At 38.7% G+C, this 20,530-nt stretch overlaps 1 protein-coding gene across 5 annotated transcripts in view; it reads right to left on the reverse strand.

Moving 5' to 3' along the window:
• The window catches only part of ARL13B (ADP ribosylation factor like GTPase 13B), an 81,188-nt gene extending 63,020 nt beyond the window's left edge, over window positions 1–18,168 (reverse strand). For 2 of the 5 annotated variants that reach the window (XM_021070732.1, XM_021070733.1), the window contains exon 1: window positions 17,797–18,166. In XM_021070732.1, coding sequence (XP_020926391.1) covers window positions 17,797–17,855 — 59 coding nt within the window. In that variant the 5' untranslated portion in view covers window positions 17,856–18,166. Of the gene's footprint in view, window positions 1–17,796 lie in introns of all 5 variants that reach the window. The other 3 variants (XM_013991460.2, XM_013991457.2, XM_021070734.1) reach the window with 2 other exon arrangements.

Raw genomic sequence — 20,530 nt, forward strand, 5'->3', positions numbered from 1 at the left:
GCTTAGAAGGCAAGAAAGGGTGTACTTTCATCTCTCTAGGTCTGACTCTCTTAGATGTGAACTTATTTATTAAACAAATAGTTACTGACTATCTTCTATATTCCCTTCACCAGGTTCTAGGTACTTAAGATTCACCTGTTACTAAAATAACCACCACAACAATGAAAAACAAAAACTAATGAGGAAATTCTTCCCTTATTAAACTTACATTTTAGTGGCAGGAAACAGTAACAATGAATACAATAAATAAATAAAGTATAGGTTATACCATCTATTAGAAGGTGATTAGATACTACAGAAAAAAGAACAGAGAGCAAGATAAAGGGGAGCAGGAGTGGGCTGGGAGGTGAACTGCCATTTTACACAGGGGATCAGAACAGGCCCCACTAAGAAAGGAAAACCTGAGCAAGGCCTTGAAGGAGGGAGTTAGTCATGCAAATATCTGGGGCAAGAGAGTACAGCTGGGGCAAAGGCACTAAGGTGGGGGCATGTAGGAACGTTCTAGAATCAGCAAGGAAGCCAGGGTGGTAGAACTCTGTAAGAAAAAGGCAGAGAGGGAGGAGGGAAGTCAGAAATACATCAAAGGCCAGATCAATTGTAAGCCAGGATGAGGAATTTGGTTTTTGTGAGTGAAATTGATCTTTTCTTCATGTTAATTTCCTTTGCTACCCAGGAGCTTTAATCTTTCCTAAATGTTTCAACCATCCTGATATCCACCATGAGGAATAAAGGGAAGGACATCTGTGCTTGAGTCGATGGTAAGTCACAATCAGCAGCATCCCCATGCCATTCCAGTCAGCTCAGTGTTGGGGCAGTGCAAATACCAGAGATACACAGCAGGTTATGGATTTACAAAGCTGAGGTAGCATGTGGGGTCTAGATACCTTCATCCATGTGAAAATTGTACCTGCATTATCAACTCTGAAAAACATGAGTTTACTAATTCTTTTTTTTTTTTAGGGCCGCACCCTCGGCATATGGAGGTTCCCGGGCTAGGGGTCTAATTGGAGCTGCAGCTGCTAGCCGATGCCACAGACACAGCCGAGCTGTGTCTGCGACCTACACCACAGCTCACAGCAATGCCAGATCCTTAACCCATTGAGAAAGGCCAGGGATCGAACCCAAAACCTCATGGTTCCAGTTGGATTTGCTAACCACTGAGCTACAATGGGAACTCCGAGTTTACTAATTCTTAGGGAAGCTTTGAGATATATAACTTTACTATTTTGTTTGAAGAAATCATAATTACTAAATATCAAAGATTTAAGTACAAAATAATTTCCCAAACAAAATAAATGACTCTCCGAAAAAGATGGATAATACAGCATTTAAACAATATTTTGAATAATTCAAGTTACTAGATATATAATGAATTAGACAATAATATTAAAGCTAATTCAGTTGCTTTTTAATAATTTATTTCGAGATCTACAGTGCTTCAGAGTTCCCACAGTGGCTCATTGAGTTAAGAACCCAACACGGGTCTGTGAGGATGCACATTCAATTCCTAGCCTCGCTCAGTGGGTTAAGGATCTGGCATTGCCACAAGCTGCAGCACAGGTCACAGATGCGGCTTGAATCCAGTATTACTGTGGCTGTGGCATAGGCTGGCAGGTGCAACTCCAATTCCACCCCAGCCCGGGAACGTCCATGTGCAAGCATTAAAAAAAATTTTTTTTTAAAAGAAAAAGAGGGAGAAAGAGAGAAAAGGAAAAAAGATCTACAGTGCTTCAAATATCACCATGACTAAAACAATTACTTTTGGAAAACAAATCCCTATTTTCTGCTTGTTTGAATCATAGAGAACAAACATACACAATGGATTTTTGCTCATAAATCTTATAGCCTAGTAAGGTAAGAGGCATTAGAGATGCAAGCACGTGTGGTGACCGTTGTAAAGGGAAAGCACAAGCAGCCAAAGGAAGAGAGAGCAGCCCACCAAGCCTACTCTAGAAGTCACGGAAGACCAGACTACAAATACACATCAACTGGCTCAGTTCCTAGGAACATCGTGGAACCTTTTCCCACCCCTATGAGTCAGAGTAAAAATTCTCAAATATACCTTTTTAGGGAAAATGGCCCTTCATTCTCTATTACACAGGTAGCATCCTATGTTTTCCCCCATTCTTGTCAAGATTTTGGTTAAAAAAAAATACTCACCTTTCAAGTAATTACTATTACATATTTTGAAACATTGCTCTTAAAGCTAGCTACCAAGGAAAAATACTAGAAGCTTTCTTTTTGAAAACAGATTAGGTTCAAACCAAAAAAATAAGTTCTTAAAACATGAAAATCACTTTGGAAAATTATAATCATGCTGAGACAGGCACAAAAGAAGTCTCTCTGAATTTCTATTTTTATTTTGACTACCTTTGCAAGGACATAGTTAATTTTTAAGATCATTATGCCAAATACTTGAAAACATGGCTTTAATTAAATATTTGAGGTAATTAAAGCCTTAATGAAAAAACGTAACATTAGCAGTACAAATGAAAATCACAGCATGAATTACTGCAGTGCCTGATAAGAGCATTAAATGTATGCTTTCAGAATAGAATCGTTTTAAAAGGCTAACATTCACCTCATGCTCAAAATTCTGTGAAACTTTTAAAACACCGAATATGTTCAAACTAACATGTTAAATGAATGTCTCATTACAGCTTTTTAAAATATAGTAAATTATCACTGATTGGGAACAGTTTGGCTGTGATGCTGTATAACAACAGAGAAATAAAAGACTGTCTATATCTTTTAGTCTTCTGATTATTGATTAAATACATTAGCCCTTCAATTGAAAAAATAATATACAGTGTTCTTAGGTTTATAGTGTCTAGAAAGTTGACACCAGCATTAAAAGCAATCATTTAATCATGTGGTCAGACGGTAATTCAATTAAAGTACATTAGGCATTTGAGTGCAATGGACACAAATATGCCTGAGATGTGGTTTCCATGCCAGAGTGCTGATCCTCTAATGAGAATGACTATCTCTCAAACAAATGTTAGTATTTTCTGACATTATTAGAGTTTAAAATGCTTATCCACATACAGAAGATGTTAGAGGAATCCAGAGCAAGAAGACTATTCAGCCTAGAGATATAGGAGAAGCTTCTTTAAAAGGTGATGTCTCAGCTAAAATCTTAAATGTAGCAGTTTGCTGAGCAAGAGGAAGGCAAAAGTAGGAAGAAAGATAAAGAGGTCCCAAGCTAAGAACACTGCCTTAGAAGACACCACACCAAGGAAGTAAGGACTGGTTAAACCTAGGAATTAAGAGCACACCTCAGGAAAGTAGCCTTAAACAAAAGAAGAATATGCTTGTTACATTCATACACAATCACAATTCAACACAATTATGTATTGAGTCAAAAGGGAACTTGACATACTTCTACTTAAGGAACGAGTATCATCAAATAGTTAATAATGTGACCTCAGAAACTGAAAGTGATCACTTTGCTCTTATTATAGTTACCCCTAAGTCTTGAATTATATACCAAACAAGGAAGGCTAATATGGAAAGGATAAGATGTACAGTATGTTTGTATCAGCAATAAGTAACATAATAAGGATTGTGGGTACTCTGATACGTGGCCATGAACTTGGTGTTAGAGTGAGCTGTGTTCAGTCTCAGCCAGAATTGCCATTTCCAAGCTATATGACTGGGGATACATTATTTAACTTCTCAAAAGAGTTTCCTAAAATGGGATAATAAAAAGGTCTATCCCATAGGGATTTGGTGAAATTACATAAGACATGCAGGGAAGGTGCAGTAAGTGCTTACCCCATAGCTGTTCTTACTACAGCATCAAATTTAAAACAGGGAGTCTGCAAGATGAAATCAAAGACATGGGCAGGGACCAGATTATGGAGGAAGATTAATGGGTTCAGTTTTGCTCATGCTGACAGCAGTGTTTGTCCCACATTGAAGTCTGAAGCTGGAGAAGAGATCTGGACTGGGATTATGAGACATACAGATGGTAGTTAAAACTATAAGAACAGATGAAAGAGCCCAAGAAGGGCACAGGAGGGAGACAAGAGCCAGGGGAGAGGGGACATGGAACCCCAAGAACTTTGAAGAAACCCTTAAAATTGCAGCCAGAAAGGAATGAGGACAAAGAAGCGGCAGTGATGGGAACAGCTGCCAAAAGGGTTAAGAGATGAACAGTATCAAATACTACAAGTTTTGTAAAATAGTAGTATCTTTGTGGTAATGCCACATATTAAATATCTCAGAAATAAACGCTCCCAGCTTTTCCCAAACCCTAAATATCAATGCTTTGAATTTATACATCATGTCTTGATAGTTCAAAGCCATTTACCCTATTATTCACCTTCATGCTGTCCCTGCAAGTAAAGCAGATACAAGTCACTCAAGGTTACAGGGCTAATAAGTAGTCAAAAAAAAAAGGAGTTTCTTTGTGGCATAGTAGCCCAGGGACTTCCAAATGGTACAACATCAGCCAAAAAAAGAAGTTAGTCACAGAAGTTTCCATGGGGAGTTTAAATACAATGGTTGGTAAAAAATAGCAATTATTATTTTAAAGGGCAACCTAAACCATCTAGTTTATCCTAAAATTTATTTACATACTTTTTCTTTTTTGGTCACACCATGGCACATTGAAGTTCCTGGGCCAGGGACTGAACCCGCATCTATTGCAGTACTTCCTCAACTTAAAGTCACTTATTTTAATTTTACTTAGTATTTACTTAGCAAATGGGGGAATCAGAAAATATATTTGTATTGTTTTGTTCAGAAAAGATGCCTGATGTATGTATGCTTAGTACATGTGACCCTAGGGCTTCAGAGTTAAGATAAATTCTAGAAGAGAAGATGTATGAAACACTGAATGAATAAATTGAGGCTTATTTGCTGTGGTAATATGTATGGTCAAGAAGAAATGGGGGAACCCTCAGCCTTATGGGCCTGCTGGAGAGTGGCAGAAGAGGAGGCTTCAGAATTTGGAAGTAATTAAAATTACCTATTTTCTTAAATCAAATTTGTTGAAGTTTTCTGAGAAAATTTACATGAGCATGGATTCAAGGTAATAATTAACAGGGAGAGGAGTTCTCGTCGTGGCACAGTGGTTAATGAATCCGACTAAGAACCATGAGGTTGCGGGTTCGATCCCTGGCCTTGCTCAGTGGGTTAAGGATCTGGCGTTGCTGTGTGCTGTGATATGGGTTGCAGACGTGGCTCGGATCCCACGTTGCTATGGCTGTGGCATAGGCCGGCGGCTACAGCTCCAATTAGACCCGTACCCTGAGAACCTCCATATGCCGTGGGAGCGGCTCAGGAAAAGGCAAAAAGACAAAAAAAAAATTAAATAAAATGATAATAATAATAATTAACAGGGAGAAATGCTTTTAAAACTAAAATAATTCTGAGTTAAAAAAAGAAAAAAATTAGGGATTAAGAGAGTCAAAGCCTGTTTTATGTATTTTATTTCATGGTCTCTTTTTATATAACAAATTAATGTATCAGAAACATAAGCCACATAATTTTGGTGTTTTGAACTTAGAAGCAGAAAATGATTTGAATTCTGAATCTTTTCTAAATGCCACTATTACAATCTTTTGAACATCTTCAAATCTAAACTTCCTCATCTGTCAACTAAGACAATATTTCAAATGAAATAAACACTGAAAAGCTATTTCTACTTCAAAAATATTATGCAAGTTAAAATAAAACACTTCACTAAAAAACACCAAAAGCAAAATTTAATACATCGAAATTGATATTACCTAAAATATTTAAAACTACATGGAGCAATTTTAAAAGTAACAAATACACATGAAAAGGGACTTGGAAACACTGTTTTATGATACGTGTGAGAGAATAAAAATATCTACCACGAAAAAAAATTCATATAATGAAAAAATTTACCAAAAATATTTATGGTGTGATTTTATTGTACAAATGCACTATTTTTGGTCATTTTTAATTCAGATTGTAGAATCCAGGATAATATTACATCAAAATCTCTATCTAAATTTATGAAGCACTGATAAGAGGACCAAACTTGGGGTCATAGGCCAACTTTGAAGACTTGATCAAGTAAAATTCTTAGTGTCTATTTGTTCACTTCTAAAATATAAATGGGTAGAATCAGAATGTCTCTAGAACCCTTTCTATCCTAAAATTCTGAAATCCTTACTATGAACAAACAAGCTGTAGGAGGATAAAAAGAAATGTAAGATATTTATGAACAAACAAGAAGCTGTAGGGGGATAAAAAGAAATATATTACAGTTCTGCACATGGTACATCAGATAATCCTTGCTAATCTGTATGTACAGTTTAATTAAGAAATTAAGAACCAGCAATTTCTATAAATGGTACAGGATTTATAATTATATTTACTTAGACTAGGAAAGATAGCTGTTAGGGTGCTGTTTCTCCACGGAAAAAATTCCTAGCTGAGAAAAATATATCACAGCATGTTTTACTAGATACCACACTTATGTACAGAAAGCATGAATCCACATTGCTTACTATGACATCTGAATCTCTTCTTTTACAGCTGGCCACATTGAATAACAATTTACTAACAAATGTGAAGTAAAGCATTCATAGGCTGAATTATGACAAGGAAAAACAAAGATGGGCAAGAAACTAGTTCTAGCTAGTGGTCACCTCAGGGAAGGGATAGTGGGAGATGAAGCAGGTGCAAGGAGCTTCAAGGAGCTTTATTTCTTCAGGAAAAAAAAAACAAATGTGATGGCTAAAACTAGTGGTGGGCACAAAAGTACTTATTATATTTTTCTTTTTATTCGAGTAATGGTAAAAATATGTTTTATTATTTTAAATAATATTACATAATTCTTGCCACCAAATTCTTCTTTTAAAATTGATGTTAATTTTCTACCTCTCTGGGTGGACTACTCCTAAAATGCTCATGGAAAGCATAGGAAGCACAAATTTCTTCAGGACCCAGGTAAAATTATACCCTTTCCAAAATTCTGCTTTCAATTTTTGCTGGAAATCTTGGAAATCGTCTTTAAACTCTTACATATTCTATCATATGTTATATGCACTATTTCATCCAACTAGATGCTACTTGGTATAAATAATCAGAGTTCAGGAGTTCCCGTCGTGGCACAGTGGTTAATGAATCCGACTGGGAACCATGAGGTTGCGGGTTCGATCTCTGGCCTTGCTCAGTGGGTTAAGGATCTGGCGTTGCCGTGAGCTGTGGTGTAGGTTGCAGACGTGGCTTGGATCCCGCGTTGCTGTGGCTCTGGTGTAGGCCGGTGGCTACAGCTCTGATTGGACCCCTAGCCTGGGAACCTCCACATGCCGCGGGAGTGGCCCAAGAAATGGCAAAAAGACAAAAAAAAAAAAAAAAAAAAAATAATAATCAGAGTTCAGAGTATGTAGATTATATGTAAGAATGAGGATCTGCTGACAGGGTCAGGTATTTACTGAGAACTATGGCTTGACAGATCTTGCGTTCCATGCCCCAGATGAGGGCTGTTCCCTATACATAAAATAAATTTCAGCAGAGATTTAAATGTTAAAAATTAAAGGAGAAAAGTACTAGGAAAAAAGTATAGGTGAATATAACCTTGGAATGGTGATGAACTTCCTAAATATTATACTGAAAGAATATATATTTGTACATAAAAAATATTAATGATTATGCTTCAAAAACTACCAAAAAATTTTTAAAAATAACAAATGAAAGAAAAATATCTGCAACATATACTATAGAGAAAGGGTTCATAGTGTAGACATTTAAAATTTCTTTTAGGAGTTCCCATCATGGCTCAGTGGTTAACGAATCTGGCTCAGTGGTTAACGAATCCGACTAGGAACCATGAGGTTGTAGGTTCGATCCCTGGCCTTCCTCAGTGGGTTAAGGATCTGGCGTTGCTGTGAGCTGTGGTGTAGGTTGCAGACGTGGCTCGGATCCTCCGTTGCTGTGGCTCTGGCATAGGCTTGGCAGCTACATCTTCGATTCGACTCCTAGCCTGGGAACCTCCATATTCTGCGGGTGTGGCCCTAGAAAAGGCAAAAAGACAAAAAAATAAATAAAATAATAAACAAACAAATAAAATTTATTTTAGAAAAATCAGTAAGAAAATGGAACTGTCCCCACAGAAAAACAGCAAAGGAAATCACCAGAAAATTCTCAAAAGAAGAAATACAAATGTCCAAGGAGAAAACTTACACCACAGCTCACTGCAACGCCAGATCCTTAACCCACTGAGCAAGGCCAGGGGTCGAACCCACAACCTCATGGTTCCTAGTCGGATTCGTTAACCACTGAGCCATGATGGGAACTCCCCAAGGAAAAAACTTTTAATCTTACCAGTTGTTAAGAAAATAGAAACTAAAAAGCAGACAGCACTTCACCCTATAAACAACAAAAAGTGATGACTCCCATTTTTTGAAGAAAACAGCACAGTCATACACTGCTGGTAGGAGCTAAAATTGGCTTAAAAAATTAAGAAGACTTTCTGAAGAGCAATTGGAAAATATATATCATACACCTTAAACTTTCTAATGTCACTTGATCTAGAATTCCATTTCCAAAGACATTTATATAAGTATGCTCACAAAGACATTGTTGATAACAGTAAAAAAAATTTAAACAGGAGTTCGTGGTGTGGCTCAGCAGTAGTGAACCCAACTAGCATCTATGAGGTTATGGGTTTGATCCCTGGCCCCACTGATCCCTGGCCCCACTCAGTGGGTTAAGGATCTGGCGTCGCTGTGAGCTGTGGCATAGGCTGGCAGCTGCAGCTCTGATTCAATTCCTAGCCTGGGGGCTTCCATATGCCACAGGTAAGGCCCTAAAAATAAGAAATAGATTTTTTTTTAATTTAAACATTCTAAATATTTAATGAGAATTATTAAACACTTCAATGAATCTATACAACATACTACTCTGCTGCTATTAAAAAGATATTGAACAAAAATATGCAATCCTGCAAAAAGATGTTAATTATGCATTAAAGCAAAAAAAAAGAAGCTGTGAAATAACACTCTATTATCTCATCATTGTTTAAAAAATTATTTTACATACATAAGAGATTCTACACCAAAATACAAAAAAATGGTAATCTCTGTGGGGGTGAGATTGTGGCTTAACTTAAATTTGTCCCTTTCTGGAGTTCCTGCCATGGCTCAGCAGAAACGAATGTGACTAGTCTCTATGAGCATGCAAGTTCCATCCCTGGCCTCACTCAGTCAGTTAAGAATCCGGTGCTTCTGTGAGCTGTGGTATAGATTGCAGATGCAGCTCGGATCTGACGAGCTGTGGATAGGCTGGTGGCTATGGCTCCAATTCAATCCCTATCTGGGAACCTCCATATACCTTGCATGCGGCCCTAAAAAGACGAAAAAAAAAAAAAAGTGTCCCTTTCTGCTTAATTGTGCCTTCAATATTCTACAGTAAACACGTATTACTTTTTTTTGTTTGTTTTTTTTTTTTTTTGCTATTTCCTGGGCCGCTCCCGCGGCATATGGAGGTTCCCAGGCTAGGGGTCTAATCGGAGCTGTAGCCGCCAGCCTACGCCAGAGCCACAGCAACGCAGGATCCGAGCTGTATCTGCAACCTACACCACAGCTCAGGGCAATGCCAGATCGTTAACCCACTGAGCAAGGGTAGGGACCGAACCGCAACCTCATGGGTCCTAGTCGGATTCGTTAACCACTGTGCCACGACGGGAACTCCAACATGTATTACTTTTAAAACAATAAACATACATTACTATTAAATGTTTTTTAAATAACAGTGGCTTCTGTCTACAAGACATCCTGGAGAACTAGGAAAACTGAATAAATATTTCATTATAAGACATGAATAGGGAGTTCCTGCTGTGGTTCAGCAGGTTACGAACCCGACTAACATCCATGAGGATATGGGTTCAATCCCTGGCCTCGCTAGTGGGTTAAGGATTTGGGGTTGCCATGAGCTATGCTGTAGGTGGTAGATAGAGCTGGGATCTATCACTGTTGTGGCTGTGCCATAGGCCGGCGGCTGCAACTCTGATTTGACCACTAGCCTGGGATCTTCCATATGCCGCAGGTACAGCCCTAAAAAAATGCAAAAAAAAAAAAAAAAAAAAAAAAAAAAAAGACATGGATAAGCAGAGACCAATACAGGGTGCCTTTAGCAAAATACAAGGCATCCTGCATGGTAGAAATGAGTCTGACTAGGATCCATGAGAACCAGATTCGATTCCTGGTCTCACTCAGTGGGTTAAGGATCCAGCGTTGCCGTGAGCTGTGGTGTATGTCAGCAGCTACGGCTCCAATTGGACCTCTAGCCTGGGAACCTCCATATGTAGTGGGTGTGGCCCTAAAAAAGCAAAAAGAAAAAAAGAAAACACACATCAAGGTAAAAAATCCAACTGGAATTCTAAGACAACTTCCCAAAGGAAAGAATCTCCCATCTGAGATTTAGGCATTACTAGGAATAGTCATAAAAGAGTAGGGCATTCAGGAGGAATGGAGATACTAAAGAATTTAAGTACCCCAAATCTGGAATTACTCAAAGAGAAAGAATGGCTTATAATGAGTCCATATAGCCAGGCTCAGGTCAAATTGCAAGTATCCTGTACGTAAGACGTTTGGATATTATCCTAAAGGCCATTAGTAAAGGCTCAAGGTTTAAAATCAGCTACATTCTAAGAAGACGGCTGACAGTGTGGAGAATTAATGAGAGGAGAATAGTGGAAAGTCTGTCAAAGAGATCTGGGAGAGAAATAATTGAAACCTTATCTAAAACAGAGCAGTGGCTATACAAAGGCTGAAGGAATGCAAGACACCTAAGTGTTATTAAGCAGTTAGAAACCAAAGGACCTAGTGATTTGAGATAATAAGGCACAAAGAGGTGTCCAGGATCACTCTCAGCTTCTTATTTGGGTAACTGGAAGGCAAAAGTAATTTGGCATGGAAATGAGAAAACATGTAAGTTCATTTTTGGATGTGTGGGGATTGAGGATTCTGTAGTAACTGTATATATAAATCTTTAAGCAGTGGTGGAAACATGGTCCTGAAAGTTATGTTGAGATGATAGCTGAAGTCCCTTTATATGGTGAGACTGACCCCAAAGGGAGAATATATAGAAGAAAAGAGTGTTGAAGACAGAACCTGGAGCAAACTTTGAAGTGAGATGAAAAAAGGGTAACTGGCAAAGAGATAGAAAATGAAGTAGGTAGAAAGGTGAAAAAGAAAAAAAAATTAGGAGTTCCCGTTGTGGCACAGTGGAAATGAATCCAACTAGGAACCATGAGGCTGCGGGTTCGATCCCTGGCCTTGCTCAGTGGGTTAAGGATCTGGCTGTGATGCAGGTCACAGACATGGCTTGGATCTGGCATTGCAGCTGCAGCTCCAATTAGACCCCTAGCCTGGGAACCTCCATATGCTATGGGTGTGGCCCTAAAAAGAAAAAAAAAAATTAAATTCAGGAAAAAGAAATCTTAGAATTCCAAGAAGACAGTGATCTTAAGTGTTAGATGATGCCAAAAGACTGAAAAGAATCTACTGGGTTCACCTGTTCAGTAAGTGGTGCTGGGAAAACTGGACAGCCACATGCAAAAGAATGAAATTAGAACACTCCCTAACACCATACACAAAAATAAACTCCAAATGGATTAAAAAGACCTAGATATAAGACCAGATACTACAAAACTCTTAGAGGAACACATAGGCCAAACACTCTGACATAAACAACAGCAACATCTTCTCAGATCCACCTCCTAGAGTAATGACAACAAAAACAAAAACAAACAAATGGGATTTAAAAATTTCTGCACAGCAAAGCAAACCCTAAACAAAACGAAAAGACAACCCACAGAATGGGAGAAAATATTTGCAAAAGAAGTAACTAACAAGGGATTCATCTCCAGAATTTATAAACACCTGTTGCAGATCGATACCAAAAAAACAAACAACCCCATCAAAAAATGGGCAGAAGATCTAAACAGACAATTCTCCAAAGGAGACATCGAGATGGCCAAAAAACACATGAAAAGATGTTCAACATTACTCATTATTAGAGAAATGCAAAACCACAATGAGGTCCCACCTTACATGGGCCAGAATGGCCATCATCAAAAAGTCTACAAACAATAAGTGCTGAAGTGGGTGTGGAGAAAAGGGAACCCTCTTACACTGTTGGTAGGAATGTAAATGGGTGCAACCACGTGGAAAACAGTATGGAGATTCCTCAGAAAACTAAACATAGAACTACCATTTGATCCAGAAATCCCACTCCTGGGCATCTATCCAGAGAAAACCATGACTCGAAAAGACATATGTACTCCAATGTTCACTGCATCACTATATACAATAGCCAAGACATGGAAACAATCTAAATGTCCATCCACAGAGGAGTGGATCAAGAAGATGTGGTACATACACACAATGGAATATTACTCAGCCATTAAAAGGAAAGAAATAATGGCATTTGCAGCACAGGGATGGACCCAGAAATTATCATGCTAAGTGAAGTCAGCAGACAATGAGACACCAACATCAAATGCTATCACCTACAGGTGGAATATAAAAACGGACACAATGAACTTATTTGCATAACAGATACTGACTCGGAGACTTTGAAAAACTTATGGTTTCCAAATAAGCCAGGTTGGTGGGTGGGGGATGCAGTGAGGGTTTGGGATGGAAATGCTGTAAAATTTATTTGTGATGATCATTGTATAACTATAAATGTAATAAATTCATTGAGTAATTAAAATAAATAAATAAATAAAATTTAAAAATCCATTGGATTTAATAACCTGGCAGCCTCAAGTGTGGCAAGAATGACTGAAGGATCTGGGTAGAAGTTTTCTAACGCAGTAATTTAAGGAACACATGAGAGGGGAGTAAGCTGAGAAAATACCAGTCATATAGTGTCAAATGTAAGTCTGGGGTAAAGAGAAGGATAAATGGTAGTGGGTGCAGGGATAGAGGGTGGTTTAGGATTGTAGACAGAAAAACAACCTCTCAAAGATGTCCATAAACTAATTCCCAAAATCTGTGAATATGTTTATTACAAGCTTCAAGTCCCCTTCAAGAAGATTAAACCCAAAAGCCTCTGGCCAGGTCTCATTATAATCCTCTTTCCCTCACCTTGACCAGCCTAGACTGCTAGAGAAGGAATGTGGCCCATTCATCACCAGGCCACCATATAACCTGTCCCCATGCAAATAAGGTATCCTCCCCAAGACCAATCAGAAGATCAAATTGGGCCTCCCTCAGGTAGCACTGTGGGATATAAAGACTACTGCAGAGTGAGTTGGGCCCTTTTTTTAACCTGCCTGCATGTGAGTTCTCCCTCCCTCTCTTAAAATGTACTTTTGCTTTAATAAATTTGTAAAATGTCTGCCATTGCTCTTCCAATGCTTTGTTATGGTGAGATAGTGACCAAGTAAACTGTGACAGTATCATGTTAACTTATATGGCAAAAGGATCTTGTAGCTGTGATTATGTTAAAGTTCTTGGATAAGGAGTTTAGCTTGAAGTATCCAGGCAGGTCCAATATAATCACAAGAGTTCTTTGTAGGAGGCAAGAGATCAGAGAAGAGAGAAATGTTGTGCTATTATTGGCTTTGACGATGGAGGAAGAGGGTCACAGTCAAGGAATGCAGGCAGCCTCTTTCTTTGCTGGAAAAGGCAAAGAAAAACAGAGTCTCTCCTAGAGCCTCCAAAAGGTTATCAAGCAACACTGCTGACCCATTTTAGACTTCTGATCTCAGAACCGTAGAATAAAATATTTGTTTTAAGTCAACAGCAATTTGTTACAGCAGCAGTAGGAAATATTTCCTTTTTGTTTTAGGTAAGAGAGGCTTGAACATGTTTACATAATAATGAAAGAACAGAGCACAGATCTGAAAACAAAAGAGAAAGAGATCTTGTATTTTGTTTTTTGGTTTTTTTTTTTTTTTGCTTTTTAGGGCTACACCCACGGCGTATGGAAGTTCCCAGGCTAGGGGTCAAATCAGAGCTGCATCTGCCAGCCTATATCACAGCCATACCAACATGGGATCCAAGTCACCCCTGCAGCCTACAACACAGCTTATAGCAATGCCGGATCCTTAACCCACTGAGCGTGGCCAGGAATTGAACCAGCATCCTCATGGTTACTAGTCAGATTCGTTTTTGCTGCACCGCAAGGGGAATTCCATACCTTGTATTTTTGATGATAAAATTAAACAATAAATTTTTGGGATAAAAGCTTAGGTTTATTTCTGTATCCCAGATGTCCTCTCTGTGATCTCTGGCTGAATTCTGAATGACTGAAGTTCACCAGGAATTGGGAAGAAATGGAATAAAGAGCACAGTTGTGAGAATTAGCCTTGGGAAGGAAAAGGAACCCTTCTTCCACTAACATAAAGACCGGAAGGGGAGGATATTTATACTCATAAGAGAGATAAAATGAATTGAGGAGGGTGAGGAGGGCAATCTACTAATCAGCACTTATCTCCTAAGATCAGAGGTATTATTTACGAATAACTAAAATGTGCAAAGTATCAAGTACTTGCATAAATTTTCTTTCTCAAAATGTTGCAAGTTAGGAATTATCCAAAGTTGACTGGGGGAAAAGTGCCAAAACTTCTGTGATTGATTCAAATCTGTTTGACTCAAAACGCTACATTGATAAATCTTGTAGACACCACCATAACCAAGTGATCAATGTTAGCAGCACCAGTGATAAGACATATCAAAATCATGCACCCCTTGATAACGATGTACTGAGAAGGACAGAAGAGCTCTGTGGTATTCCTTTACCCAAATACACAACAATACCTTTAGTAAATCACAAGAAAACATCAAACAATGTGAGGGGTATTCTACAAAACTGACAAGCACTCTTCAAAGTCTCAAGGTTATGAAAGACAAGGAAAGACTGAGTGGGGGGAGGATGGACATTGGACTAGGTGTGAAAACCAGTGAACTCAGAATAAAATGTATACTTTAGTTAACAGTATTGTACCAAAGTTAATCTCCTAGTTTTGATCATTGTATTATGATCTCAAAATGAAGTTTTTTTTTTTTTTTTAAAGCCCATAGAAGCAAGCCACTTACTTATCTGTGGGTCTAGCTTTTAGTTTTCTCAAGGTTCTGAGCCTATCTTTAGGTTCTTTCTGGGAGTTAACAAGCAAATATGATATTCCTAAATTTCCTGGCATGCCGGTCTGACTTTTAATTTAGACTGGAAACTTAACAATCCTCCCTTGTCATTATCACACATTCTGTGTACTGACATCTAATCCCTGACCCTAATCTCCAGAATAATATGCCCACTGGGGAGTTCCCACTGTGGTGCATCTCTGAAGCACCAGGACACAGGTTCGATTCTTGGTCCAGAACCATGGGTTAAAGAATCTCGCATTGCCAAAGCTGCAGCATAGGTCACAACTGAGGCTCAGATCTGATCCCTGGCCCAGGAACTCCACATGCCATGGGGCTGCCAAAAAAGAAAAAAAATTAAAATTAAACCAATAAAATTACTCTCATTAAAAAAAAAAAAATCTCTCATTGGGAGATCATCTAAGTGAGGACAGGTAGGTAAATCCAAAGGGTGTAATGTACAGTAACGTCAGCAAAGTAACCTCAGAACACAGTGTATTAGTAATGATAATGTGCTCTCTTACATGCACTCAAACTTCTCACATTTGCAAACATATCTTCATAGAATATAAACCTGAGAAGAATCTCACTAAGGAGAAGTATAGCCTAAAACTTAAAAAATATAGAACAATATATTACAAATGCACAAAATTGGATATATTTTTAAAATCAGCTTGCTTGCCTCTCATTTATTCCAGTAAATAGTCTACTTGCTAATATTATTTACTTTAGAAGATTGCTGCTAAGGAGTAATCAAACTATGTACAATACTTTGCAAATATTATTCAGCCACTATTATGATAAACCAGGCATTGAACAAGGGTACTTAAAAGATAGATGTAATCCAATTTGTTTTTAAGTTCTTTGACAGTTAACTATCTCACATTGAGAGATTTTATCCATCTCATTTATATTAGGCTATGATCTAGGTCAGTGAGGTTCAATAAAAATACACTGCAAGTCATAAACATAAGTTTAAACTTTCCAGCTTAAATTTTCTAGTAACTTCATTTAAAAAATGAAAATAAAAGGTGAAAATAAGTTAAATATATTTTATTTAATCTAGTATATGCAAAAGTTACTTCAACATGTAATCAAACTGAAAAAAAAGACTGATATTTACCTTTTTTCATTTTGCATAATATATCTTCAAAATCCACATTGTATTATACACTTACAGCATCTCAGTTCTGACTAGCCACATTTCAAATGCTCAACAGCCACATGTAGCTAGTCACTACCCTATTGGACACCACAGATCTTGATGCTACTACTTATTAAAGAAGAAAATAAACTCTGAGTTACGGGGTTAAATTTCAATTGTTCTTTATCAAGCAAATCCAATTATCTGTTCCACTTGGAAATCAACACATCCCATGATCTCTGAACTCTTGTCTTTAATCATGCCAAAGATTATTACGCTATAGCTACTGAGAGAAGCGAACACAAAGAATGAATTGAAAACTCCTCTGAAGTACAAGCTTTTTGAATATTTTTAGTTAAAAGGACACATTCCACTGTGCCTTCTTACAAAAATAGAATCTATTTTTTAAAAACCTGAGGTAGAGAAAAACATAAGGGGGCATCTACTATGAATGACCCTCCAGCCTCAGCAGACTCTGCAATCAGACCAGAACACGTATTTAACAGATTCACATCAAGAGTTAATAATGAGAGGAGAATTCAAAAGTTTCATTTAAAGCCAATTTCTAAACGTAGATATATATTTTTCCTTACAAGTGTAGCTTTTCAGATTCATTCTTTAAATGATAGTTCATCTCCTATGGAAATACTTATTTGAAATGTTAATGACTTTAAAAAGAAAACACCAATTTTTGCTATAATTTATCCTTGGCCTAACTCTAAAGTAGATTAAAAACTATTATAAACATTATTTACAAAGACTAACAAACTTAAGGTTTCTTTATAAGTTGAGTCGCTTAATTTTAAAAGCGTAATTTTCACTGACTCCTTCCAAGCACAGAGCCTGGCACATATTTTCTCAGCAAATGAATGAATATCAAGTAGCACGCTCTAAACGTTAATGCATCTAGCATTTCAAAAAAAAAAAAAAAACGTTAAGAAGTGGATTCTTCCAGGGAAAGGGCTTAACTAAATCCCAAATAGAGGCGGAAGCTACACTAAGAACACTTTTTATTAACGGTTATTCTCATTTAATAGAACACTCTAAAGCATAAATATTATCACCCTGATTTAATATGAGGAAGGTGGAGCCAAAAGTGGTTAAGTCACATAATTATTAAATAGTGGAGCCAGATTTCAAGCCTAAGTCCTCAAACAAAACCGTGTGTGTGTCGGTAAGAAGGGTGTGGATGTTATGAAAACTATATCCCATGCTTCCAAATTAAAAAAAAAAAAATCCCATTACAAAAGTTTCAGAAGAAAAATACACAACGGATAGTTTCCAATTCCACACACACATACAAAATCCACAACTTTTTCATTAATTAGGGCCCATTTTAAATTATAACAACAATAAGAATTAAGGATAAGAACTTAACTGCAACTAAACAAAAAGGCTACGTCTTCCTATCTCTCCCTCCGGGGATAAATCCAACTGGGAGTGAAAGCATTCCCTGCGGCCTGGGAAAGGCTCTTCCAGTCTGAGAGAGGAGAGGCGGTACACTGCCCAGCTCAAGGGGCGCAGCTGTCCACTTCCCCTAGGACCGCACTGGGCCAACCTGCTCCAGCCTACCTGACGGGCTCCCGCCACCGCTTGAACCAGCCGCAGCAGTTGGCCATTAGACTGAACATCCCAGGCCGTTCCTCCCAACGCCTCCCATCCGAGCCCGGAGCGAGAATGGACCCCTCCTAGTCTCAGGCCGAGTCTTGGGGGCCGCTGCCACTCCGAGGCTCCCCTAAGACGGATGGGTCCAGAGGAGAGGCCGAGAGGGAGGTGAGGACGGTCAGTCCGAGCACCACACCCAATAACCACGGCCGACCAGCGAGCTGACCGCGACTGCGCTCCTCGTTTAGGAACAGACGGGCCAAAGACGCAGTTACACAGAACCCAGCAAGGATGGACGCACAGAGCCAGCGAAAATCCCCGCATCGACGTGCTGACGTTCCTCCCAGGCACGGAAGGCCCGCCCCAAGCACCGCCCCTGCATTGCTCCAATCACCGTTCGACTGCCCGCGCGGTAGGGGGCTTTGAGTGGCTGAACTTGCCTGGCTCCCCGCCCCCTCCCAAGGTGGGAGGGAGAAGGGGGAGTGGTCTAGAAGAAGGAGCTGGGGGTGGTTGTGGTTCTTGTAGCTAGGCAACGGAAGCGTCCAGAGAGGGCTTGAGGGATTTCCAACATGACCCTTATACCCATTCAAGATCTGTATACCCATTCAAACAGTTGCCTGCCGAGTGTGCTCCCCCTCGTAAGTCTCCGACGCCAGCTGAGATCCAGAGATCTCAGGTCTTGTGCGTGTTTTGATGGGGATCCCAAAGACGGGTATCCTATGGGATTCTGGCCGACTCTGGCTGCAAAACTACAGAAACAATACTCTGGGGCAATTAAGATAAGAACGAGAGACAAACATTTGCTAACTATCCAATAGTTCAGATGAGAGTGACATTTCTTTGTTAACATGAAATGGAATTGTGTGATATTTATTATGTGTGGGTTTATGATTACAAAATAAATCATATATTCATTGTAGGAAATGTGAAAAGCACTGAAAAAGGAAAAAGATGAAGAAAATAAGACCTCACACTCACCACCCAAAAATAACCAGTGTTAACATTTTGAGGTATGTTCTTTCCGGGATTGTTAGATATATAGATCGCTAGCTATTTGGTTTCTGCATCAAGATCTACTGGCTGCTTTGTAACATGTTTTATTTTATTTAAAGACATATGTCATATCTGCTTTTCCTTTATATATCTTTGGAAATAAGTAAATAACAGGTATATTTCTACAGAAAAATAATGAATGCATTATATGTAGGGACCTGTGTGTCCATTCAGTCTCTACTTAAATATATATTTACAAATCCTGGTAAAAGGAGAGAAGGCCATGGGATGTCCATTGTATTCAAGAGAAGATAATGATTTGGGACTAAGATAGACCTAGTTTTAAAGTTATTTTTTGGGAGTTCCTGTTGTGGCTCAGTGGAAACTAACCTGACTAGTATCCATGAGGATGCAGGTTCAGTCCCTGGCCTCTCTCAGTGGGTTGGGGATCCTGCCTTGCAGTGAGCTGTGGTGTAGATCGCAGACACGGCTCAGATCCCACGTAGCTGTGGCTGTGGTGTAGGCCAGCAGCTTCGGCTCAGATTCAACCCTTAGCCTGGGAACTTCCATATGCTGCAAGAGCGGCCCTAAAAAGGAAAAAAAAAAAATGTCTTTTGCTCATTCATGTAACCCCAATTCAAATTCATAAACATCTCTTACAGCTTATCAGCTCTGAACCCAAGTACTGTATCTGTAAAATGGGCATGAAAATACCTACTTTGCAGGGCTTCTAATATGAAATGAGAGAAATAAAGCTCAAGTGCAATTTCTAGCAAATAACAGCAGATTTTGAAGTTGGTATAAGTTGCTGCTGCTGTGGCATAGGTCACAATTGTGGCTCTGACTCGATCCCTGGCCCAAGAACTTCTATATGCTTCGGATGCAGGTGAAGAAAAAAAAAATCTCCTGAATATCTAACTATCTGAAGGCCTGTTTTGCCAGAGCACAGAGTGCCTCATTCCTGATCTCTATTCTTAACCCCTTTCAAGATGTGTTCAAGGTCAGTGGCTGCAGTGGCTAGTACCTTAACCCTTACAGAGTCAGATAGCAAGTGTCAACTTATGGCTGACTTGGTGGAGAGTGATGGTGATGCAGATAATAAACATAATAAGTAAATGAGACAGTATATTAGCAGAAGATGATATGGAGAAATGGAAAACTTGTTGAGGGAATGGGATTAGAATTAGGACTAGGAAAAAAGATTAGATTAGTGGTTAAATTTTGGATAAGTTTTGTTTTGTTTTGTTTTAGCTTTTTAGTGCAACACCCTCAGCGTATGGAGGTTCCCAGGCTAGGGGTCTAATTGGAATTGGAGCTACAGATGTTGGCTTACATCATAGCCACCGCAACATTGGATGCGAGCATCTTCTGTGACCACAGCTCACGGAAACGCTGGATCCTTAACCCACTGAGCAAGGCCAGGGATCAAACCCGTAATCTCATGGTTCCCAGTCGGATTCATTTCTGCTCCGCCATGACAGGACCTCTGGATAAGATTTAATTTCATGTTTAGAAGCATAATGAAAAGAAATTTTGGCAAAATAAAACTGACCAAATTTTGGCAAAGTAAAACTGACCAAATGTTAATCAATATTGAGCTGAAGGCAGAGTCATCTTCACAGAGCAAACTTGTGTGATAATTAAAAAACTGAAAATTTTATCCAAATATAATTATTAAATTCTATTTTAAAATATTTCAGTGTAAATT

The sequence above is a fragment of the Sus scrofa genome, chromosome 13 (genome assembly GCF_000003025.6).
Source record: "Sus scrofa isolate TJ Tabasco breed Duroc chromosome 13, Sscrofa11.1, whole genome shotgun sequence".
NCBI classification, from domain to species: Eukaryota; Metazoa; Chordata; class Mammalia; order Artiodactyla; family Suidae; genus Sus; species Sus scrofa.